This window comes from Vigna umbellata, chromosome 7 (genome assembly GCF_029865625.1).
Source record: "Vigna umbellata cultivar VRB3 chromosome 7, Vumbellata_1.0, whole genome shotgun sequence".
NCBI classification, from domain to species: domain Eukaryota; kingdom Viridiplantae; phylum Streptophyta; class Magnoliopsida; order Fabales; family Fabaceae; genus Vigna; species Vigna umbellata.
Window position 1 is genome coordinate 20,357,137 of NC_142171.1, and position 26,111 is coordinate 20,383,247.

The 26,111-nt window shown below is 36.2% G+C and overlaps 1 protein-coding gene across 1 annotated transcript; it reads right to left on the reverse strand.

The window, feature by feature from the left end:
- Positions 1 to 2,109: 2,109 nt before the first annotated feature.
- LOC124823024 (UDP-glycosyltransferase 74G1-like) lies at positions 2,110 to 4,188 on the reverse strand. The gene is made up of 2 exons (XM_088094006.1): positions 3,499 to 4,188; positions 2,110 to 3,111 (listed from the first exon to the last, which is right to left on the reverse strand). The coding sequence occupies exons 1-2, from the start codon at positions 4,144 to 4,146 to the stop codon at positions 2,383 to 2,385; spliced, it is 1,377 nt and encodes a 458-aa protein (XP_087950132.1). The 5' UTR covers positions 4,147 to 4,188; the 3' UTR covers positions 2,110 to 2,382.
- Positions 4,189 to 26,111: the final 21,923 nt, after the last annotated feature.

Consider the following 26,111-nt stretch of genomic DNA (forward strand, 5'->3'; position numbering starts at 1 on the left):
GCAGTCTTGTGGACATCTTCTTCCCCCATGCGTATCTGATGATATCCCGCTTTCAAATCCATCTTAGAGAAGAACCTTGCCCCCCTGAGCTCATCCAAAAGTTCCTCAATAACCGGATTTGGAAATTTATTTGGGACTGTAGCCTTATTCAAGGCCCTGTAATCCACGCAAAATCTCCAGCTTTCGTCCTTCTTCTTTACCAAACTCACTGGGCTGGAGAAAGGACTTTGGCTTGGCCTTATGATCCCCGCACGTAGCATATCCGAGACTTGTTTCTCAATTTCCTCTTTCATGGGGTAAGGATACCTCTAGGGTCTAACATTTATAGGATTTATTCCCTCTTGGATCACTATGCGGTGTTGGGCATCACATGAAGGGGGTAACTCTTCTCTCTCCAGAAACACCCGAAAGTGGGCATGCAGAACAACTTTGATCTCCACCTGCTGCTTTTCGGTCAATTCACCCAACACATCACCGCCTGTCCCCTGCTCCACTACGCACAATTCCCAAACCAGAAACCATGACTCAGCATCCATTATCTTGACAAGTGTGTCTGGGTCTACCAGTGGTCTTGACAGCGCTGGATCTCCTTTGATCATCCTCTTCTCACCTGCCACTACGTACTGCATGTACATATCTTTCCAATTAATAACCACCTCCTCCAATTTCACGAACCAAACAATGCCCAATATCCCTCGCTACTCTTATCGCGATAATCAAATCGGGAAGGTCTTGGATTCGTACTTGGCCTTTGATCTCTTCTCGTAACCCCGCTAGGAAGAATCCCAATATCAGCTCCTCCGATAGCCCCTAGGTTTGACCCAAAAGTGTCTCAAAGCTCCTTACATAATCCTCCACTGTCCCATCTTGCCTCAACGTTGCCATCTGTTCCTAAACGGTGCCCCTGAACCCTCCTCCGAAGCGATTAATCAGCCCCACTTTCAATCCCAACCACAAACGATTCTTAGTTTTTTCCCTCCAATATTTGAACCAGTAACTCGCGCTCCCTTCCATGCTAATGTAGGCGAGTTCAACCTTATCCTCCTCAGCCACCCTCTGGATGTCAAAGAACCTTTCCGCTCTGTTAATCCAACTATGCGGCTCTACCCCTTCAAACGATGGCAACTCCACCCTTTTCCGCCAGTTCTGTGGTATTCCCCCATAGTCGTGTCTTTCGGGGTTATCATTCACAGAGTTGCTACTCCCTTCCGTGCCACCGCTCTGATTATTCTGACCTCCCCCAATCAACCTCATCATTTGTTGTAGGTCCCGCTTGATCGTAGCCGTCTCCTCCTTAATTCCTTCCACCGTAATCTCAAGATTATCTAATCTTCCCTCTATTTGGATATTCATCGCTGATCCTGCCGCCTTCTTGATTCGACAGGTCGGACCAAATGATAGGTTCTTTTAATCAAGAACCTATGAATAGCACTAGAAACACAACACATTAGAGGTCCTCTGAATTATACAACCTCCTTTTATTGCAAACCACTAACAGACTAACATAAACCCAACCCCCTCCTACCTAACTGCCTTGGCAGTTAGGCTATGTGGCTTTTCTCCTCCTCTTATATAGGATTAGTTCCCTAACAGATATTGTGCTCATAGTAAGAGATGGAGGTTGCATGCAAACTAGTATGGTTCCACCTCCTAAATACATTTCACCTTGTTCTTAATGAAAAGGATATAAATCTCAAATCACCGTATGAATTTATTGAATGAGCGTGGATTGCAGACCAGAGAAACATATATATCGTGATGTTTAACTTTAAGCTCATTTAAAGTAAAGTCAAACTTTGTAGAAATGTTTCTGTCAATGATGTTTTTTCTCTTTTCCATTTGCTAGCATGTCTTGTGAACAATAATTGGGAAACATTGTTAACCCAATTAATGGTTTGTTCTTTATTTTCAATTTATCTACTTAGTATCACATCATATATAAAACCTTACAAAACCATCGCAATCAAGTGAAGTCCACTCTAATTACCAGATTGTGATTTTGTACTCTATTGGAATAATACATACCCAGTCCAGTGCATTTAATGATCCTTTCTTTAACTTAGAGGTATTGATTTATTGACATCTTTTGATGACATGTGAGATGCTTTATGTAGACATGTTGCAAACTGTTGAATTATTGGTCCAACAAGAGAAAAATACATTCTTATCATGATGGAGCAAATGATCTTACACAAATGACAGAATTGCATGCTAAAATAACGGATGTTTTAAAAGACATACAAATTCAGAATGCAGAAGCTAACAATTTTTACCACGAACTTAAATTTACAACCTTGTCAAGTTGATTATTCTAAGCAGAATCAACATAGCATACTTTGGCAGTGGCACAAAACTTCTATGAACACTTCCTTTCCCATTAATTTATGCAGCACGGCGATGAATCAATTCATTCACAAATTCTGCAGTATTTTTATCGGAACTTCCTCCCTCATCAACACTACTCTTGGCCAGATTCTTCCACTTGATGGAATTTTTCTTTATTTCATTTCCTTTTTCAGTCTCCAATATTTCTTTTATGCAATGTGTGATAGTTTCTTTTCTAACTATATCTTTCTCATCAGCAACAGCTTTGACTCCAATTTTCCACACATCTTTAATAAGTTTTGCATTTGTGATCTGGTCAGTCCACAGTGGCATTGCAATCACTGGAACTCCTAAGCTCAAAGCTTCCAATGTGGAGTTCCAACCACAGTGTGTGATAAAACACCCCAAAGCCTCATGTGTCAAGACTTGCAATTGGGGACACCAATTGACTATTAAACCTTTCTCTGATGTGTCAAGAAACCCCTTTGGAAGCTGTCCTTGCTCAGAGTCTCTAATCACCCATAGGAAATAACTTCCACTATCTCTTAAACCACAAGCTAGTTCCTCAGCTTGCTCCACATTCGGCCCTGCGAAGCTCCCAAAAGAAACATACACAACTGACCCCTTTGGTTTATCATCAAGCCATTTCATGCAAGCTTCTGACTTTGGAACATACATTTCAATACCATAGTTCTCGTCATCTTGGAGTCTTTTGTCCAAGTACATAGATGGCAAGGTTGGTCCTATTGTCTTTAATGGCCAAATCTTGCACAGCCAATCCACAACCTATAATGAATTTCATTTCAAAATCTAATCATCAATAACCAACTCAAAAACTAGGATAAAATGCGTTTTAGATCTCTCAATTTTGATCAAAATTAGCCTTCATATGTTTCCAAATGTAAATATTTTGGCCCTCATCATTTGGTAGAGTTTGTCTCTCTTTCCAAAACATAAAGATCTTAAGAAGAGAAACAAAATCTACCAAATATAAAGAACATAGAGACCAAAATCATTGTTTTGAAAGTAGAGTCTAGAACCAACTTTGATAAAAACCTTAAAGAAACTTAAATAACATTTACCCAAATAACTACTACTGTCTATAAGTCATTTCATCAAACAAGAACAGATCAAGATAAATGAACAGAATTTTCAGCTAGTGAACTCACTTACCTCTCGCTCCATATCATAAAATGTGTTTGCAAGAACCCAATCTGCTTTGTCAATATTGGAAAGTTGGTTCACAACAACATAAAAATAACCTGGATAGGTTCCATATCTGTTCAAGAATGATGGCAAGTCCTCAGCTTCAAGTTTTGGCAACCCTGGCAACAAATACTCTGTCTGTGTAAGAGGCAGTTTCAGCAACTTGTTATAAGTATGCAAGTATATGGTGTTTGTTGTGCAACTCTGAGTGAAGAAAGCAGCAGCAAGTAGCCCAAATTTCTTTGCAACATCAAGAGCCCAAGGCATGAAACCATCATAGATTACACAATCTGGAGGGTGGCTTGATCCTGCAAGCTTCTGAAGAAGCTCAGCGAGAGTTTGTGCTCCAACCCTGCAGAAGGTTTCAAGATAAACCTCAAGGCTCTCTGCTGCTGCAAGGCCTCCTTCATCGTAGCCATCTGATATGCTCCCAACTTCTATAGAAGTGAATTTTTTTCTGCTAACGACCTTCCAGTTGGACACAACAGTTACCAGTGTGACCTTCACTCCTCTCTGAATCAAACGTTTTGAAAACTCAAGCATAGGATTTATGTGTCCTTGTGCAGGATAAGGTAGAACAAGACAGTGAGCCACATAGTTTATCCTCTCCTCCATTTCTTGCTCCGAGGTTTGTGTTTTCCTTCACCACACTGTTGTGTCAATTGCTGTCTGATTCAAATACTTAAATTCAGTGAGAAAGAGACAATAACTGATTTAAAAAATGTTGCAATCAATGTTATTACAATTCAGTGCAAACGGTTAGTTTCGGTCAATGTAATGAACAATATTCAAATGCACAATAAGAGAAAAATCTAAATTCAATCTTCAACTTTCTGATATTGGAGAGTTATAAGATTAGTTTAATTAGTTTGAAAGAAAAATTAAAAAAAAAAGTTGTGAATTCAACTCCCTCCCCTAGATAAAATAAAAAGTGGATACTTAAAAAAGTAGATGCAGAGAATCATACGTGTAGGACACTGCTGAATAAAAAAGAAACCCATGTAGAACACAACTCACGAATATAGATGTCAATTTCAATCACTTAGCCTATAACTAAAATGAAAATCAAAAAAAGAAACTTTCTTACGTAAGATCTGAAAAATATATTCAAAGATGGAAAGAAATAATATTAGCATAACACCAGCTAGTGATAATCGTTGACAGATTATAGTTTGAAATTTTTGAATATGTGCAAAGGAAGTTGGTTGATCTAAAAGTTTATAATTTTAATAAGGCTTAAATACTCTTTTTGTTCTATTTTGATCAACGACTCATTTTTTGTAAGTATTCAATATGATCTCAATTTTGGTAATTTATATTCAATTTGATATTTTATTATGATGTAACCTAAATTGTTAACGACAAACTTTACATGTTGGTAGTGTTTGAATGAAGATGGTTATCACAACACTGAGTCTAACATACAGATTGTGGCTGGTAATGAACATAATGTGGGAGGTGAGATGATGAAGTGGAGGTTATGATGTTAAGACAAGATCGTTTATAAGACTGAACCATCTAACATCTTCATATGTTTTGAGGTTTAACAAATAATATTTAACAAAATGAGTATATGATAAAGTGTTATATTTTGGAAAATAATTTTACTGAATGATAAGCGTTTTGTGAAAAGGCTTTATGAAATTTAAGTGTTTTAAGAAAAGATTTAGTAAACATACTAATATCTTAGTGGACGCACTACAAAATAATTTTCTCACAAAATGCGTCAATGTACTATATGAGAAATTTTGCTAAATGTGCTCTTACTATACTTTGTTGAACAATGATAGACGAGCTCTCATTATAATGTACAAAATGATGTTTTTGCTGAACATGCTAAAAGATATAAACATTGTTCCAAAACATGTGTTGAAAGACATTTTGCTAAAAGTGCTCTTGAACCAAACTGAGTATACCAAACTAAGCGTTGTTAGGAAACGCCTTGCATAGGCCAAACAATACCTTGTACCAAACAATGTTTTCATCCAACGATGAAATCTTTATGAATTGCTAGGTATCTTTAAAAAAAATGCTATAACGATCAAATCTTACTTGAGCAATAGAAAATTTGAAAAATTTATAATTGTTATGAACACACATTAAAGAGCATTGAATGCACAACATTTCAAAACAACAAAACTAATAAGAAAAAGGACATATATGTCTGTATGCATATCTACTATAATCTTTACATATTACCTATGTCAAGCATCCACCTGATATATCATATACAAGTCAGAAGTGAACATTTGAGACAAAGAAGACATTCCTGGAATGTTCTCTTTATTAAAAGTTGAGCCAAAGAGTTAGTACAACCTACTTTTTATAAAGTATTGAAAACACATTTGGTATCAGGAGCTTAGGTTCTTCAAGAGCTAAGTCTTTTGATTCTTTATCTATCATTATATTTTTGTGTTGGTCATTTTTTCTCCTTATTGTCTTTTTGTAGCTATCTTGAAATGGTCTAAATCATCCTCCTTTACTTTGCACTTAATGTTTACGATTTTCAAAACTAAATTGCAACTAGCTTAGAGGTTCAAATAGTATGTATTTATAGTCACATTAAAGCCCTTTAAGTCTAGTTTAAAAAAATCATTTATTTTGGAGATCTTTGAAGAAATTTATGATCAAAATAGTCAAAGGTCATAACTTCTAGGATGTTGTCATCAACATTTTCCAGATTTTGTTTTGGTAGTTTAGGCTATTATATGTATGCTTCTAAGTTTTTATGTTGAGTCTTTTGTTCATATATGTTCGGTCACTTTCAATATTTTGAGTCATTTTGATTTTCTAATCCATCCATATTGTCTAGAGTCATGTGTAGTCCTTTTATTGTTATTTACTTTTAGTGTGTGCTTTGAAAAATCACAAAAAATTATATACAACTTGGATTTTAAAACTGCATCATATACAACCTTTTGAGTGCCTTATCTTTACATTTTGGGTTCATACTTGTCATTAAATCATCGGTAAGTTCTTAAAAAAAACTTCTCTATTGTCTTGTTGAAGTTTCAAACTCTATTTTGATTATTATAGGTTTTCTTTTACTTTGTGTTTCTTGTTCTCTCAGCTTTCAAAATCAAAATATCATCTTTATTTCTAGTGTGTGGTGGTCTTGTTTTGCACTTAAAAATAGTGGAAAAATAAGTACTAAAAGCTTTTAAGCAAAAGCCTCAAAAAGTTATCAAAGATAGCTTAGAAAAGTGTTGAAAATTTGTGTGCATTTGACCACTATCACTGTTTTGCTTGGTGAATCTGTTTTGGACGTTTTGCTCTCTGTTTTGTGCATTTTATTGCACTTTCCAACAGTTTAAGTGTTGGCCAATTATGCTAAAAGAGTGGCCTTATTGCCCCATTTGCTCAAAGATTGCCAAAGATAAGAAGCCCCACATTTACATTCCAGTAGTTTTTGTTTTTGTGCATCTACTCTAGTACCTTTCTTTAGATAATCTTTTTTAGTGGTTAGCCTTCTTTTCTTACCATTTAATTTCTTGCTTGTTGATAACAGTTGAAAAACTGTTATTTTCATGCTTAAAATTGATACTAAAAGCAACCTTTAATGCTTAAAAACTAGCTTGAAATCATGCTTTTAATCATATTTTTAGAAATAAGAGAGATGGACAGGTTTATGCTTGATTTCAGTGTTTTATGCAGGTTTTAAGTTGAATTTGGTGAAAGAAGTGATAAAGAATAGAGATGGAAACAGAAAAGACATAGAAAAGTGCAAAAGGAGAAGTTGCAACTACTGCTCAACGACAGTTTACCGCTGAGCGGCACTTAGGAAACCACGTTGGCTCCGCTGAGGGGTGAAAATGCCGCTGAGGGGAAGAAACAACTCACGCACTTACCGCTGAGCGACGCTATTTTGGGCTTGGGCCTAATTTTCTGTATATTTTAGAATATTATATAAGCTTTAGGATGTCCTAGGGTTTGTATCTTTGGTTGGGAGGAAGTAGAAATACACTTTTCACTCCTTGGGGGTAGATTGGGAGATGGTGACGGCTCTCCTCTTCTCTTTCTAGGGTTTTTCTATCTCTTCCATTCTTTCATTATTGTTCATCTAGTTTCATCATGAATATGGTGAATTAAACCTTGTATTATTGTTGGGGAATCATTGTAGTCTTGTGAAACTCTCATATATGGAATTTGTGTTTTAACATCTTATTTTAAGATACATGCTTTCTTTCATCATTAGTTAGGGTTTTTCCTCTTTGCTTAAAGCTTGCATTGTTTAACTCATTCAATGTCATGATTATTGATTTTGTCGATATGGGAACGGGGAAATCTAGATCCAAGGAATTTCTCCCAATAGCATATTGCCTAGACATAGGAATATGAGGGTTGGTTGTCGTTAAGCTTCTGCGCAGTGGCCTTATTGCCCCATTTGCTCAAAGATTGCCAAAGATAAGAAGCCCCACATTTACATTCCAGTAGTTTTTGTTTTTGTGCATCTACTCTAGTACCTTTCTTTAGATAATCTTTTTTAGTGGTTAGCCTTCTTTTCTTACCATTTAATTTCTTGCTTGTTGATAACAGTTGAAAAACTGTTATTTTCATGCTTAAAATTGATACTAAAAGCAACCTTTAATACTTAAAAACTAGCTTGAAATCATGCTTTTAATCATATTTTTAGAAATAAGAGAGATGGACAGGTTTATGCTTGATTTAAGTGTTTTATGCAGGTTTTAAGTTGAATTTGGTGAAAGAAGTGATAAAGAATAGAGATGGAAACAAAAAAGACATAGAAAAGTGCAAAAGGAGAAGTTGCAACTACTGCTCAACGACAGTTTACCGCTGAGCGGCACTTAGGAAACCACGTTGGCTCCGCTGAGGGGTGAAAATGCCGCTGAGGGGAAGAAACAACTCACGCACTTACCGCTGAGCGGCACTATTTTGGGCTTGGGCCTAATTTTCTGTATATTTTAGAATATTATATAAGCTTTAGGATGTCCTAGGGTTTGTATCTTTGGTTGGGACGAAGTAGAAATACACTTTTCACCCCTTGGGGGTAGATTGGGAGATGGTGACGGCTCTCCTCTTCTCTTTCTAGGGTTTTTCTATCTCTTCCATTCTTTCATTATTGTTCATCTAGTTTCATCATGAATATGGTGAATTAAACCTTGTATTGTTGTTGGGGAATCATTGTAGTCTTGTGAAACTCTCATATATGGAATTTGTGTTTTAACATCTTATTTTAAGATACATGCTTTCTTTCATCATTAGTTAGGGTTTTTCCTCTTTGCTTAAAGCTTGCATTGTTTAACTCATTCAATGTCATGATTATTGATTTTGTCGATATGGGAACGGGGAAATCTAGATCCAGGGAATTTCTCCCAATAGCATATTGCCTAGACATAGGAATATGAGGGTTGGTTGTCGTTAAGCTTCTGCGCTTCAGAAATAATTATTAGGAATGCTAGCAATTGTATGAACTCGTAATTAAGGATAGGCCTTCTTGCAAGGTGATTTAGAGAGTGACATTAACATTGATGAAAAGAATGATGAATTCCTAAAAGTATATGAGAGTGGATAAGATGAAATTGATAACCCCAACAACATATTCATCCATCTAATTCATTAAAGTGTTTGTATTCGTCTTTTCCATTGATCAAATTCATGCATACATGTTTAATTATTGTCTCTTACATTTAAAACCTACAATCAATTGTTAACAAGTCTTAAATAATCAAGAAATCATATAACTAACTAGGCCATGAGTCCTTTGGGAGAACGATACTTGGTCTTACCGAGTTTTATTACTTGATACGATTCGGTCACACTTGCCAATTGTTAAACAAGTTTTTGGCGCCGTTTTTCGGTGTTCATAAATTTTTCATCACTTGTCTTCTTGGTTTTATCATACACAAATTCCTTTTTCAAAACCTTTGTTGTTTTTAGACATTTTCTTGCTTTGTTCTTGGTTCTCCTTCTCGGTTTTGTGGCTTACTTTCTGGTATAAGTTCTTTTTTTTTTGTGGTGAGCCAATCTCTTTCAGGTAGCATCCTAGGTGATGGAGACCTAAGGGGAGCTTGAAGTCTAGAGTGGTAGCCAGAAGAAAAGAGAGAAACACTTGGGAGGAAGAACCATTTGTTTGTATTTATTTTCTCTGTATTTGCTTCCAATTTGCATTGTAATTTTCGGCCTTGTTAGGTGTCTTGAAGGAGTCTTTGGTGCTCAATATCATTTCCTAGTAAGAACCTCTTAACCTTAGTGAATTAATTTTTTTAGTTGATTGGCCATTAGTTTATTACTTTCTTTAATTATGGTAGTTTAGTGTGTGTCTACTTTTATTTCAATTTTAATTTCCTTTGAGACGTTGGGAGTAAGAGTTTAAAGATGAGAGTTTAAAGAAGGTGCTGGAGGAAATAAGGGCAGACCCTAACTCTCAGCCAGCTTACACGTTGGGGCATGGAAGATTACATTACTAGGGGAGACTTGTATTGTCGGCAAAATCTGTTTGGATACCTAGATTGTTGGCTGAATTCCATAGTAGTGTCATAGGAGGACATTCAGGGGTTTATAGAACCTATAGAAGGGTGGCACAATCTTTGCATTGGATAGGAATGAAGAAGACTGTTACAGATTTTGTGGCTGCATGTCTAGTTTGCCAACAACACAAGTACTTGGCAGCCTCTCCCTAAGGGTTGTTGCAGCCTTTACCTATACCTCAAGCAATCTGGGAGGAAATTAGTATGGATTTTATAGTAAAATTACCCAAATCTCATGGGTTTGATACTATACTAGTGGTGATGGACAGACTCAGCAAATATGGCCATTTTATCCCTGTTAAATACCCTTATACAGCCAGGTCAATAGTTGAAGTGTTCGTGAAGGAAGTGATTAGGCTTCATGGGATACCTATGACTATTGTCAGTGATCGAGACTCCACATTCTTGAGTGCTTTTAGGATGGAGATTGTCCGCCTGCAGGGAACACAACTGAACACGAGCACTGCTTATCATCCAGAGTCGGATGGACAAACTGAAGTTTTGAATAGGGTGCTGGGAACTTACTTGTGTTGTTTTAATTTCGAACAGCCCAAGATTTGGAGTACAGTATTGCCTTGGGCGGAATTTTGGTACAACACTAGTTACCAAGGAGCATCCAAATGCACACCTTTTGAAACTGTATATGGACGACCCCCTCCAACTCTTACATGTTTCATTCCTGGGGAAACAGTGGTGGAGGCAGTTGCACAAGACTTACAAACCCGAGATGAAGCTTTGACACAACTGAAATATCATCTGGCCAAAGCTCAGGACCAGATGACACACTACGCCAACAATTGAAACTAGCCATAGGAGATCATCCGGTGGAAGGATATCTCCCAACTGAACTGCAAGATGATAGACCTATGTACACTCCTCTGAAAGTGTTATAACGCAGGAACCAGCAACAACAAGGAAAGGAGATTCCCCAAGTTTTACTACAATGGCAAGAAGGTGGTTTGGATGGTGCTACTTGGGAGGAGGAACATTACATCCGACAGCATTTCCATGACTTCAACCTTGAGGACAAGGTTGATCTTGGGGAGGAGGGTAATGTTAGACAATTAAAAGTGTATGTGAGGAGGAATAAAAGGGGAGAAAGTTAGTGGCGGGTAGAGGGGGAAATCTGTTAGAGGAGAGATGGTTAGTTTATTAGAAGATAGAGAGGGAATATAAATAACAAACATATTTGAGAGAGAGGGGGGAGATAACATTTTGGGTATTGAGACTGGACATCTTAGCCAGTGGAGGAAGGGAGGCTTCCTTGGGGGAGATAGTATACTTGTATTTCCTTTTTCTACACATTACATCAGAAATAGAAATATAGACTCATACCTATTCATCTATACTTGCTTATTGTTGAGTGTGTGTGTGTGAGCTTGGAATTGTTGTTCGGATCCTTGAACAAAGGAACCTAACAGAGGATGAGCTAAATAATAAAGTTGAGTGTGACATTCCATTCTTTTGTGTGAATATTAGTGCATTATCATATTTAGTTTGGGAGGAAAAGATATAAGAGCTTAATCCATTCTTTGTTAGGCATAGCAAACATTATATACTTAGTTTATGCAAATTTAGGTTTATAGGACATGCAAGTGAGTGGTGCAATCATAGAAAATCAAGTGTTGAGAGAGGTAGAAAATTTCAAATTAAAGAATTTTATTATTTGAGAGCATTCATAAGAAGAAAATTTGTTCCTTCTTCGTTTGAGAGAAACCAAGAGCCAATGTGTGAGATTGAAGAACTCATTAAAAGAGGAAAAATATTCATTAAAAGTATAAATGAGTTCTTTGGTAGCGAAGATGAGTATAAAGAAAAAGTCTAAAAGCTTTTGAGTGAAAAGAGAAACAGGGATTAAAAGAAGGAGGGATGAACAACTAAGAGAATTAGAAAAGAAAGAAAAAAAAGGGAAGAAGCCAAGATGAAAGAGTATAAGAGAAAGAGAAAAGAAGATAAGAGAGAATGAGGAGCATGAGAAAAGAGAGAAAGAGGAGTGTCGCAACTGGAATCGCGACGGGACAACGATCCAAAAAAGACGAACTGGTTTGAAAAAGAGATTTGGAGTCGCCACCATAGTTTATTCTGGAAAACTACAGAAAAATCATAAAATGATAAGGCATGGTTTGTGAAAACCATATTCTAAGTTCGGGAGTCAGTTACGTGTAGGGAAGGTATTAGACCCTACAATGTCTACCCGAAGGCAATACCCTTAATTAAATACGCGAATGTGATGTGGTTTTCAAAATGTTTAACTATCCCAAAAATAAAACTCTAAAGAAACAAAATATATTTTTTACTTTTTTGGGCCCGACAAGGATTGACCTTGCTCCTACGTAGTTCTTTTGAAATTATTTGAGAAGTTTGTTTGCAAATTGTTTGAAAATTTTTTTTAAACTGATTTTGGATTTTTGGGAAGTGAACCTGACAAGAACTAGTCTTGCTCTTACGTATTTCCACTTTTGATGAAGAATCAAGGATCAATAGTTCTAGCTTAAAGATTGTTGTTTGAAAATGTAGATGTTTTTCGTTTTTAAATATTTTATATTTTTTGGTATTTTTAAGAAAAAGAAGGTAATGAGTACTATGCCGACATAGACGGTCACACGAATATTTGTACCTTTGGAATTTTACTAGGCTGATGTAGACGAGTACTTATACTGTTTTCCAATTTTCTTATTATTTTGGATGGTGAGTACCAGGCTGATGCGGACGATTGCACGAGTCCTCATATGATTGCTTGTTTTGTTATTTTTATATTTTATAATTTTTACTTTTCATCTTTTGTTTTTTATAATTTTTATTATATGGAAAAAATATATACACAAAAATAAGATTATAAAAATAATTGTACGTAATATAAATTAAGAGTAATATTCACCTAAGTATTTAAAATGAAATAAAATAATACTATTTGCATATATTTTTAAGAAAAATCTAAATTAGAAAATAAGTTAAAACAGCGTTTAATTATTAAAATATTAAATGTTAAAATAATTTAAAACTACTTTTTATAATTTTTGTTGTTGGTTGTGTAAACGAAGATGAAGAGTGGTGGGAATTCAAGTGAAGGTCTCTAGAAGAATCTCTCTTTCAATTGTTGGGCTTACTATAATATATATATATATTTGTATGATAGGCTTACTATAATATATATTTGTATGATGGGATTACTATAATAGATATTGGTATACTTGACATATATTTCAAGTCTTTCATGACATCATAGAAAGTGTACATTTTCTACATCACTCCCAATTATGATGCCATAATAACGGTTATAGTAATTCTTGTACATTTGACATGAAAAGTCCCTTGTACGCTTAACATCTCAATTATTGCATTAGATAACAATAAGAATCATAGTATTTCTTGTTTTGTTCTCAAGATGACCATATGATAAAAAAAATGATGAGCTCACGTGAATTTGTTGATTGCAAGGAGAACAATCAATCGAACATACATGTCTTTGAACATAAGAAAAGATAAGTAAGACAAAGAGGAGATATTATAACAAGATAAGAGAAAGGAAAAGAAGAGATTCTACAACAAATATTTTATCTTTCTATTTCATTTATTGCACTTATGCATCATTATGTCTCGTCTTAGCACTTACATATGAAGTCTAAGTTTTTACTAGCACTCGCATTCAAGCCTAGCTTTCAACTGACACTCATATCGAGCCTAACTTTTGATTGACACCCACATACCTAGTCCAACTTTTGACTAGCACTTGTATAATGGGTCTAACATGGATTGAAACTCGCATAATAGACCTAGCTTCTTACTAGCAATATCATCAAGTCCAACTTCTAATTAAGACCTTCCAAGCTTTAAGTAACACATCTATAGTTTCATTGTGATCTTAGAATCTAAATGAAATTTATGTTTTTATCTTTATTTTTTATTACAAATATGAACAATTTTCATACTATATAGTGAAAAATTAAGTAAAGAGAAACAACTTTAAACATATAATTTTGTTAGAATAATTAAAATATTAGATTAACTAAAGTAAAATTAATTTAAAAAAAGAAAACACTAAAATAATAAATTTGAAAGACACTATAATATTTTAGGAGGGAAAGGAAATTATAATATATTACAAGGACAACTAAAATTATCTATTATATTCTATGTCTTTCAAAATTATTACAAAAAGATACGATGAGAAAATAAAATATATATTATTTTTATAATAAACTATGTTTTTGCATTATTAAAAAAAGACTTTAAATCTTTTTATCTTAAATTTATTTAAAAATAAAATATATGAATAAAACGTGTAAACTATCTTTACTTAGTATTAATACAAGATAAAGTAATGACATCCCAAAACATATATAATAAAGACGTCATTATGCATAATATAGGAAAGTAGTCAAGGGTAATTAGGATTACAATCATCCTCAAAATAGCTTTAGAATTTCAACTTTAATAAAAGAGGCCTAAACTGTAAACTTAAAGAAATGATCATAAGAGTAAGAAACCCCTAGGAAGCCTAAACTGCAGCATTGTCGTCTTCCTCCAAAGTTGTCTCCAAAGAAACCTCCTCGTCATCTGCTCCCATCCAAGTGGATGATCATCGCAAAAGGAATCATACACAAACAACACAAACAAGCAAGGGTGAGATAATTATATAAAAAGCATACAATATGACAATATGCATGCAAGAGTTAACTTCAATCAAACAGGGTAAGCACGCATCCTAACATGTTGAGTATTAAACTTGACTCGTCCGGACTTTAGAATGATAGTCAAGCTATGGCGGGTCTTGCACTCATGGTGGCTTATGAAACTTGGGTTCCCCCACCCTACCACACTCACGAGGTTAGTCTGTTATCACTCACCTTGGGCCATACTGGAAGCATCCAAGACTAGGACCTCCTGCTACTCCTCACCATATGGTTCAATCCTCTCTATGTGAGAAGAAAGACCATTGGAGTTTCAGGATGACCCTCAAGATTGAGCTCCTACTCTCATTCTAAACACTAAGAATCTCACTAAGAGATTCTACACAGATGGAACTTGGTTTACAACTTGGATCGTCTTTCCACCACTTTATAACCATACACTTTTTGTTACAATTCAAATACTTGTTTGAATATCACAATACAATACTATAGATGCAAAAGAATGCTTCCCCAACAACCAAAGAACATACTAACCAAACACAACACAAGAGAAGATTTAGAGAACCAGACCCAGTACTCGTTGCACAGCGCACCACCCTCGCAAGACGAAACTGGCGCTATTCGCATAGCGCACCCTCCCAACCCGCCTTGCGAATTAAGTCTGAATAAGTGTCAGATTTTGTGTCCCTCGAATAGCGCACCGAAGTCGCTATGCGAGAACCCAGACAGAAACAACCCCCTTAAAACTCTTGCCATGCGCCCCACTTGCCTTTCGAATTAAATAGGCAGTGGTTCCAGACCACCACCAGTCGCATAACGACACGATTCGCTAGGCGAATCCACAAACAAAGAGCAATACCCTCTGGTCATTCACACAACGCACTAGCTCGCACAACGAATGACTCAGACAGTAAGCACTCTCTACAAGGTCTCGCTATGCGAGACAACTCGCCTAGTGACTCTGCATAGTCTCCAGAACGCCCAATTCTGTAGATTATGCTCCCTTGCACCCTCTAGACCAATTCTAGTCCTCTTTCCCACTTTCTAAGTCCTATAGATCGTGATTATGTCCCAGTTAAGGTTGTCTAGGTGATTCCTAACATTCCTCTAATGATTTTCAAGTGATCAAAACACACTTTGCTCTGTAGAATATTTAAATGGTTTAATACATCATTTGGTCCCTACTTTTGGGGGTTTGGTTCAAAATGGTCCTACCTTATGAAAAAGTTCAATAAGGTCCCTACTTTTGTTTTAAAATGTTCAATTCGGTCCTTTTCGTGAACGTCGTTAAAAACATAACGGTGCTGATGTCACTATGGCCAAATCTGAGTGAGCTATTATGTTTGATGATTATGTGGCACTGTGAATTGAAGTAATTTGGGTGAAAATATTTTATGTTGAGGTTTTTGTGTGTAATAAAAGGGGTGATTAGGGTTCGTGCAAGTTGTTCCCCTTTTTTTGCCACAGTGGCTGTTGCTAGATAGAAATGGCTTCTTCTCAAGGTTGTTCTTCTTGTCCAAAACTGGGTGGGAAAGAAATTCGCAATCCGCAAATGATGGTGGTTGGAGGGGGAGGTGGGATAATCCCTCGTTGCAAATGTGGTGATTATGTTGTGAGCAAAGTGGCGAGAACTCCACAGAATGCTAGGAGACAATTTTGGGGATGTCGTCATTACAAGGTTTTTTAAATACCCTTGTCATTTTGGGGATGTCGTCATTACACCATTTTATTTGTTAATAGATTATTGAGTTATTCCCAATTTTAGTGGCTTATTTGGTGCATAACAGGGTGGATCTGCAAGAGGGATGTATTGTAACTTTTTCAAATGGTGTAATAAAGAAAATAATGATGAAAGAGATGGTGAAAATGTTAGCCAAAGGAGAAGGATATGTGAGCTGGAAATTTTAATCCAAAAGTTGTAGAAAAGGATAAAATTGTTACTCGGAGCTATGTGTGTTGCTATTGCGGTGAACACTGTGACAATGTGTGTTTGTTTAGGTTGATCTTCGTAGGTGGGTCAATGTTTATTTTGAGGTCTAGGTCATGTTTAGGTTGAAGTGTAGGTGAATGTTCATGTTCATGTAATGTGAAGGTGAAACTCAATGTTTAGTTTGAAGTGTAGGTGAATGTTCACGTTCATTTAATGTGAAAGTGAAAGTCAATGTAATGTGAACGTGTTCATGTGAAATGTTAATTTTAGTATCCGTTTTCATTTTAAAATGTCCAATGTGATCCCCTTTTGAATTTAAAACTGTAACTTCTGGTCCCAAATTGATATCAACGCATGTAACATCTCTGCCATAATATACTAACACAAGTCAACTTTCCTTAACTACATAATTACAGTGGACCAAGAAAGTACATAATAAAAGTTCATCACATGACAATCAAAGTAAGTCGTAAAATTTTATCACATCAGTAATGAATATACATAAGTAAATTAGTTCATCAAAAGACAAGTGCATCAACATACTACATAGTTCAGGAGGTTTTTATAACATCAAAATACATGCAAAGTGTTTGTAAGTGACATCTAAACGTTTCTTCTAAAATGTAACTTCTTCCTGAAGATTGATGGTGCTGAATGTGGAATGGACTCCTGAGTAGGTTGTGCTGGTTCTTGGGACTGGGGACATGTTTGCTGTGAGGCTAAAGGACATGTTGGTTGTGTGATGTCTGGACGTAAGGGGGCAATTCTTTCTGTTGTGTCCCACTTGACGGTAGATGGTACATTTCTTTCTATGGCCACCAACAATCATTTGGGTGACATCCTTTGTTAACTCCCACGCCTCCAACTTTCTCTTTTTCTTTGGCCTCCCAGGCAACTTTCGAAGAATTGGTGGCAAGACATCATCATAGCTTGTTCTTTCCCATAGCAATTTCCCATTGACAGGATAAATCATAGAGGCATACGTCTCTTCATATGTGGATCTTGTGAACCAGGAGGGTATGAAATTTTGGGGATCTTCATTGGAGTAGTTCATTGTTGCATTTGCATGACAACATGGGATGCCACTTATCATCCACTTCCTACAGCTACAGTGTTGACTCTTAAGGTCCACTGTGAACTTGTTTGTTATTACTGCAGTGTGTCTAACCTTAAACAACTTTCGTCCAGACCAGCTGACAACAATAAAGCACATTCCAATAAATGAACAATGGACATCAACATAAATCAGATTGGATATGATTATAAATAACAATTTTACCTTGGAATCCAATATCTAGACAAATTTGATTCTTTCATAAGCTTGTTCTTTATCTTTGGGCAGATAGTGAAATCCATAGACGCGACCTTGCTTCTATTGGTGACCCAACGTTTCATTAGATAAAGTCTTATCTCTTCCAGCATTGTGATTATTGGTTTTTCTCTCGCAAGCACAATAACACTGTTGAAAGCTTCAGAGATATTGTTGTCAAGGGAATCACATACAGCTTGAGTTGTGAATCGAGACCTTGACCAGTACCTGTTATGAATCTTTCTAAAAGTTGACCTTAAAATCACATTAGAGTCCTTAAAATCTGACCAGGAAACCTCTTTCTAAAATTTGCGTAGAGGTGCCTCATGTAGAATCTTTGGTCTGCCGTAGGCAAAAGTTCCTACACAACTGGCATCAACCCCTGTCCACATGAATAAATACATTAACGTTTAAAATATCATTTATAGTGAGTTCAATGTGTATAATAATGTAAGGAATAAATGTACCTTTTGTTGGTCAGACATCCATGTGCACCTACCACACACTTCTTTTCCGCCAAGGTTTTCTACCAATAACTGCAAAAACCAACCCCATGTGTCTTTGTTCTCTACTTCAACTACCGCATATGCAATCGGAAGCATTTGGTCATTTGGATCCCTTCCAATTGTAGTGAGCAACTCTACCTTATACTGCCCTTTCAAAAGACATCCATCTAAACAAATAATTGGCCTACAACTCACAAAGTTGTCCTTACAACCTTTCAAGCAAACATAAAACCTTTCAAAAACTATCTCACCATCAACACTGTCAACCTTCAACTTAACTGTTGACCCATGATTAGACCTTAATAGTTCATGGGCATAGTCATATATTCTCCTAAACTGTTCTTTAAAATCTCCACTAAGTTGATTTGTTGCCATCAATTTTGCCCTTCGTGCTTTGGAGATGGAAACTTTGGTATTCCATTTACGTAATGTTTTATTACGTATGTCGTTTACCTTTAAATTTGGATTGTCTTGTATAGACCTATCTATTTCTTGACTCAACCACTTTGTATTCATAATTTTGATGTTGATTTGCCTACTGCAAGTATGTGTATCATTTATTTTCCTTAATTACCAAAATTGTCGTGTTGGCAAATAACTACAATAAGCTTTCCATGGACACTTACCTTGTCCACCCATGCATCTAACCCTCACCCTACGCTTATCATTTTTAACAAACTTCAAAGCCCTCACAGTATGCACAACATAACTTCTAATTGCCTCCTTAAAGTCATCCTTGTATGTAATCCCTAGAACAACATAACTTCAAACCCCTAGCACTCTTCATCACTGTCCTCCAAAGCAATCCCAACCTCTTCTACCTCCTCCACGTATTCATCACCACTAAGATGATCCATATGTCCTTCATCCTCACTGTCCACTTCAACTTCAACCTCACTGTCCACTCCATCCTCACTGTGGACTTCAACTTCAACCTCACTGTCCACTCCATCCTCACTGTGGACTTCAACTTCAACCTCATTGTCCACTCCATCCTCACTGTCCACAAAATCTTCTTCCTGCACTCCACCATCCACCTCCTATCCAGCATTACTTTCCAGCTCCACTCCACCATGATGGACGAGTGCCCGAGGAGAGGCCGACGACGCGACGCGGACTCCTTCGAAGCTTCCTCCAGAGATGAACGCAGCGGAAAATGATAGAAAACTCGAAGAAAAACAAGAAACGGAGGGTTAAATTCGATAGAAACCCTAGAAAAGGGAAAAGCTCAAAATGAACCGATTAATCGGTTCAAACTCATGATTGAACGGTGGAAAAGCTAGATTGCTCAGTGGAAAGTGGATTAAACGGTAGAAAATCAAAAGAAATGATGGAAGAAGATGGATCTGTGAGGAAAAAGAGGATTACCGTGATAGAAGCAATGATTCACGATGATGAGAGCTCTCGAGAGAGAGTGAGATGCTCTGTGATGTGCAACGTGAGAGGGAAAGATGTGGATTCTGAGATGTGAAGAAATGAAGATCTCTTTTGTGGTGGAATAAGACGCGAGAATGAAATGCGAAATGAAGTGGTGCGTGTCTGATGAATGAGGGAGCTAACGCGGGACTGAATGGAGAGCGCTGATGCGCATGCGAGGTGGCAGCGAAGGAGAGGTAGTGTGGGATGAGAGAGAAAGCACCGTGAAAATGGAAAATGGAAGGGAGAAAGTGTGCTTGGAAGGTGGCTAGAGGAAGTCTTTGGACTCTCTAGCCTATGACTTTCAAGAGAGAATAGTTTCTGATTTCAGAAAATTCAATTCTCATTAATCTCAAAAGTGCCCATTACAATAGAGAAGCTGGGTATTTATAGTAACCCATGCTCCTTACAAGCTAACCTATGAAAGGTAAAAATACGATAAAAAAAGGACTATATCGGACAGGATTACATCATACCGTCCCTGTTAAAAAAGATTTGTCCTCAAATCTGACATCGCCTTATGAAGAAGCTCCACAAAGTCTTGGGAGCAAAGCCATGAAGTGGCCTTATTACTTTAGATCTAGTTTTCTTCCTCCTGGATCAAACAGGAATCTGCAATACACATCAAATATATCTTCGGTTAATATCAATCCAAGAAAGAATTTTTCTTTAAAAACAAGAGAATAAGAACTTCTAATACTTTGATTTGTAATCTTTAAAAATTTTAGAAGTCCAAATTCAATTTTGTCTTGAGTTAATTGTTTTCTTAAAGATAACAATAACTCAAGATTTGAATTGTCATATTTTGAAAATGTTTTCATAGAATATATAATGACAATTGGTTTGAAAGAGAAGTCAAAAATTGAAAAGTAATCAATTATTGGAAAAGAAGTAAAGATTTGGAAACCTTCCCTTTTAGGTTCCATAGTCTTAGGATTTGTCATCAGTAATAATTTCTCCTTTTCTTTCTTCTCTCTTTCTTGCCTTTCTCTCTTTTCTTCTTCTTTTCTCTCTTCTTCTCTTCTTAATTCCTCTCTTCTTCTCTCTTCTCTTTTCTCTATTTCTTCTCTCTCTCTCTTCTCTTCTTCTTTCCTTTCTTCCTTTTCTTTTCTCTCAATCTCTCTTTCTCTTTTCTTATCCTTGATCTCCTTAAGTCTTGCCCCAAATTATAATTCTCTACGAAGAAACCCATGATCATTTAAACTCTCAAGAAATAATTTTCCATCATTAATGCAATCCCTAATTAGTTCTAGGTTTCTTTTAATGCTTGAAGGCACAAACTTTCTTTTCATGCAAGCTTTTAAATCATGCCAATCACGTATGGAGGACTTTCTACCTTTCCTAACATGATATTGTCTTTCATTCCACCACTCTCTTGCATGCACTTCTAACTTAGAGAGATATATACTAAGAACATAATATTCACTCTCTTCACAAAACCAAGGATTTATTTTATCAATTTCTTTTTCCCAAGCTAGGTATGTTAATGCACCTATGTCTTTACCAAAGGATGGAAGATTCCTAGCTTGTTTAAACATTTCGTCAACATTATCTAACCTAGAAGACCTATATGAACTATAAGAAGACATCTTTGTTTTTAAAAGTTTTCTTAATCTAAAGGGTTCAAAACTTTCACTTAGACAAGTCCCAAGTAAGAGAGGTGAGCTAAAGAGCTGCTTAAGTACCAAGTCTTGCCTTGCCAGAAATGTCTTAGGCTACTAACTAATTACCCCTTAAACTAAAATCACCTTTAGAAACAAAGTACAAAACTCAAACAATTAAACACTAAAAGACTAGACTCTTCGGACTCTAATGTGAAAAGGCTTAGAGTTTAATCCCTTTTAGCGTAATCACCCTAAACGTGAACACAAAATCAAACAACAAAACACTTAAGGAACCAGCGGACTCTAATGACCCCTACAAGATACACAAATCAAGTCAATATTAAATTCTACTCCTATGGTGAAGCTTGTAGCTTTGGCTAACAAGACACATTCACCTGTCTAGCTATGCTAAAAAAAAAAATCAAAGCAATCAAGAAAAGTTGCCAAGAGTTTGAAAGAGCACCAAGGACTCTTCCAAAGAACTTGGACTTTATAAAAGGCCCTTTTACAAAACAAAAGCTAAGGCTAACAGTAGGCTAACACAAGCCTATTACAAACAAATTGAAAAAAACAATTACAAAGAAAACAAGCTATGCTACTAGTCTTGTTCTTGAACATTATGGGTACGGTTCACTGCTGCAGGGCTTCACTTGATCAAAATGTGGCCTTCAACTACCTCTCTCAGCCTAATCCAGAAATTAATTTGTCCAATCCTGCAACACAAATGAATCAAGGCTGCTGTCACTTACACCCTTAGTAAAACTAGTTTGCACAAAAATATAGGGCAGTAAGAACTTCCCTTTCTCTTGGCTGCACAAACTTTCTAGTGAGATTCTGCAGCTGCTCAATTAAACTCTTGGACAATTTGAATTCCAATGAAAACAACTCTGCACAGATAATTCACACCAATTCAGCAGATCATGTAATTCAACAATGAACAATTTAAATCCAAAAGAGTTTAAACAGTCAGAAGCAATTAAACTAGATAACTCCCTTTAGTTCAAAGCTTCCAAATTAAATGCTTAGGTTGTTGTTTTCTCAGTAATTTCCTGCTCAAGCTAAACTCTCAAACAAATCAGTTCTGCACACACCAAAATCAAACCAGATTCTATTAGACACATGCAAATGGTCATTATACCAGATTCAAAGAAATGTAAAATCTAAGCTGAAACCAAACTGATTAACAACCACCCCAGTCTAATCAAAATCAGATTAATCCAATACAATGCAGAACAAAATTCCAATTTAGAATTCATATTGGCTAATCCTAGTGTACAAAAAAAAACTGTCATACCAGATTCAACACTTGAAATTATGCTAATCAAAGACAAGCTATAACAAGAAGAGTTCAACCAAAACAAAAGCAAGTTAAGGTGAAAGAAACTCCCTTCAATTCAGATGGCTGCTACTGGTTGCTCAACGAATACACTCTTGTTGTTGTTAACCAGCCTTGGATCTCCTAGCTTTGGTCTACTCTTCCCTTTCACTCGGTCTGGTGCAACTGAGACATTGAATAATTCCTATTTGCTCTCAAATTGTTCCAAGTATTTTGCACAGTTAATTTTCAACCAAAATCAACAGGATATTCAGTCAATATTATCATTTACATCACTTACAAGCTAAAACAAAATAGTAATTCACAACAAAGGGTAAGTTAGACAACTTCCCTATTTGAATGATTGTTTCTAGCCTGTTTCAAGCTCCACACTGAGGTGTTCCTGCTACTGTTTCTTCAGTAATATTCTGCTCAACTAATGATTCATTCACATCAGCTCTGCACACATAAATCTCAACAAAATCCAGCAACATAATCCAGCAAGTGCAAATGGACAATGAATTAAATTCAGATTTGATGTAATTCAATGCAGAAACTAACCACCTAATTAATTCAAACGCCAAGTCAGAACTGGAATTTAGGTGCTTTAATCACTTCTTAAAAACTGGAGGATGCATTGGCAATTAAAAAAAACAATTTGATGCACAATTGATTATGACAAGAGCAGCCTTTTCAGAAAAATCAGTGAATTACATTGGGCAGAAACAATGGACCAAACTAGTCAAGAACAATGTTCTAACCTAATTCAGAAATCAGTATGATGGAATCGTGCTAATCAAATAAATGGACAAAGAGTAATGTGAGGCAAATCAGAAATTGGCAGTTTTAAAACAGTGTTGTTGCACTTCCAGAAAAGCTCATAAAACAATCAGCACATTATTTGAAAATCCTATGCATCTACCAAGTTCCCATAGGTCTTCTCAAATCAGAATCAACATTCAACATGCCCAATTAAACCATGAAATCACAATTCATTTTCAAAACAGTGAATACATCATGAATTCAGCAAGCAATGTTTTAACTAAAATGAATGCAATGACAGTTTAAAGATTCACAAGCACAAATAACAGTTCCAGGAAACCAATAATCAATTAAAACAACAGTGATTGCAGTTGCAGTTGCAACAAATCACAGTTGCTCCAATCTAATTACTCCAATTTCTTTTCCTGCACAATGAACACAATCAACAAATGGTTAAATGAAACTGAACTCTCTTGCAAATGCCAAGGAATTTAGGCTAAATTAGCCTTACTAAGCTCACAGCACTGAGGTTTCTCTTTAAAAATTTAAAGCACATAAATGAAAAGGTTTGGAAGGGAGATTCTCCCTTGGCAGTTCAAGACTTGAGAGTCTTTCAGACCACCACCACCTAAGATGCTACCAAGCACACAAACCTTCTTTCAAATTCCAGAAACCAAAGTTTAAAAGCTTCTCAATCAAGAATGGCTAGGCTAAGATCAAAGTAATGGACAGACAGGTAGAACAGAACAGGACAGCCACTAAAGCAAAGGAATTGACAGCACAACAGAGAAACTGACTCAAGATCAACTCTAGACCAGATTACAAAAGCAAACAAAAACTTCAATTAGGAACAGCAGATCAGAGTTTACACGTGCATTGAGACAAAACCAGAACATTCAACAATGACAAGCAAGAAACAAAGTAATGAATAAGGTGAGCACACAAACAGAACCTAACAAGGGATCTAGAACAGATTAAGAAAGCAAATAAAAAAATGCAGTAATGAATTGCATAACTTGTTGGTGAACACAGGTTTCAGATGCAAAATTGAACTTGTCCCATAGCTATTTTTAGCAATTTCAATTCTGGAAACAATTGCACACTGAAATCCATTCGAACAAGTTTAATGATGCTTTTTTTGATCATTCAAGGCCAGTTTACACAATTTCATAGGCCTTTACTCAAATTCACATGTTCAGTTCCTTGTTTTTCTTTTCAGAATTTGCCTCTTTTGAACTGATTTACTCAACTCATGCCTTTATTTCATTTTGGACCAAAACAGTGATTAACAAGCATTGAAACAACTTAGTTCTGCAGTTTAGAAAGTTTAAAAACGGTTTGCAAAGACTCTAGGATTAAATATACAGAATTCCAGCAATGATCTACTACTGAAATGAACAAAAACAAAGCAAAAGACTCAAGCAATGAAATATGCAGTTCGGCCTACTGCTTGCAAGTAATTTCTGCTGTGACTTTCACACTAACAACCAAGCTAATGTTGAGCATATCACGGCTTTTCTGGTTGGCACTTTGTTACTAGTCATCTCAGCATTCCAGCTCAATTTTAAAAGTGCAGAATAACTTCAATGTTCAGATTCAACAACTTATTAAAACAAGAAGTTCACAACAGCAAATTCAAATCAGATCTGTTCCTCATTTCATGCATCCGAGCTCTCAGTATTGAATGTCATAGCTCATACGGTATGCACATTGAACATACAATCAGATCACCACAAACACAACTCAATTAAGAAGTACAACTTGAAGTTATGAACAAGAAAAATCAACTAACATGACGACTATGACAAAACAGAATTGGATTTAGAAAATAAAAGACTCAAACAAATTGGATTCACCGAATAAAATGAAAATAAAATTCAAAGTAATGACTCAAGGCACAAAACAAGTCATAACACTCAAGACAATGAAGGAAAATGATGAACAACTCAGAAATTAAAAGAAACAGCACAAATTGCTCAGAATCAAAAGCAAACCGAGACAAAATAAGATGAATGAACACCACGTAAATGAAGAAAACGCAACAGAGATGCGAAACAGAAACGCGAAACAGAAACTCAGAATCAAGATATCACAGACACAGATTCAACAGAAGACTTGAATCAACATTACGTGAATCAGAAAAAAATGAATCACAAACAAGAACAAACCAAAAAACAAACAAACGCGAAGCAAATGAGAAAAAAAATTCAGAACAGATAGAACAACCTATCTGTTGACGCGTGCTCGAACCTTGCTATGAATACCACTTGATGGACGAGTGCCCGAGGAGAGGCCGACGACGCGACGCGGACTCCTTCGAAGCTTCCTCCAGAGATGAACGCAACGGAAAATGATAGAAAACTCGAAGAAAAACAAGAAACGGAGGGTTAAATTCGATAGAAACCCTAGAAAAGGGAAAAGCTCAAAATGAACCGATTAATCGGTTCAAACTCATGATTGAACGGTGGAAAAGCTAGATTGCTCAGTGGAAAGTGGATTAAACGGTAGAAAATCAAAAGAAATGATGGAAGAAGATGGATCTGTGAGGAAAAAGAGGATTACCGTGATGAAAGCAATGGTTCACGATGATGAGAGCTCTCGAGAGAGAGTGAGATGCTC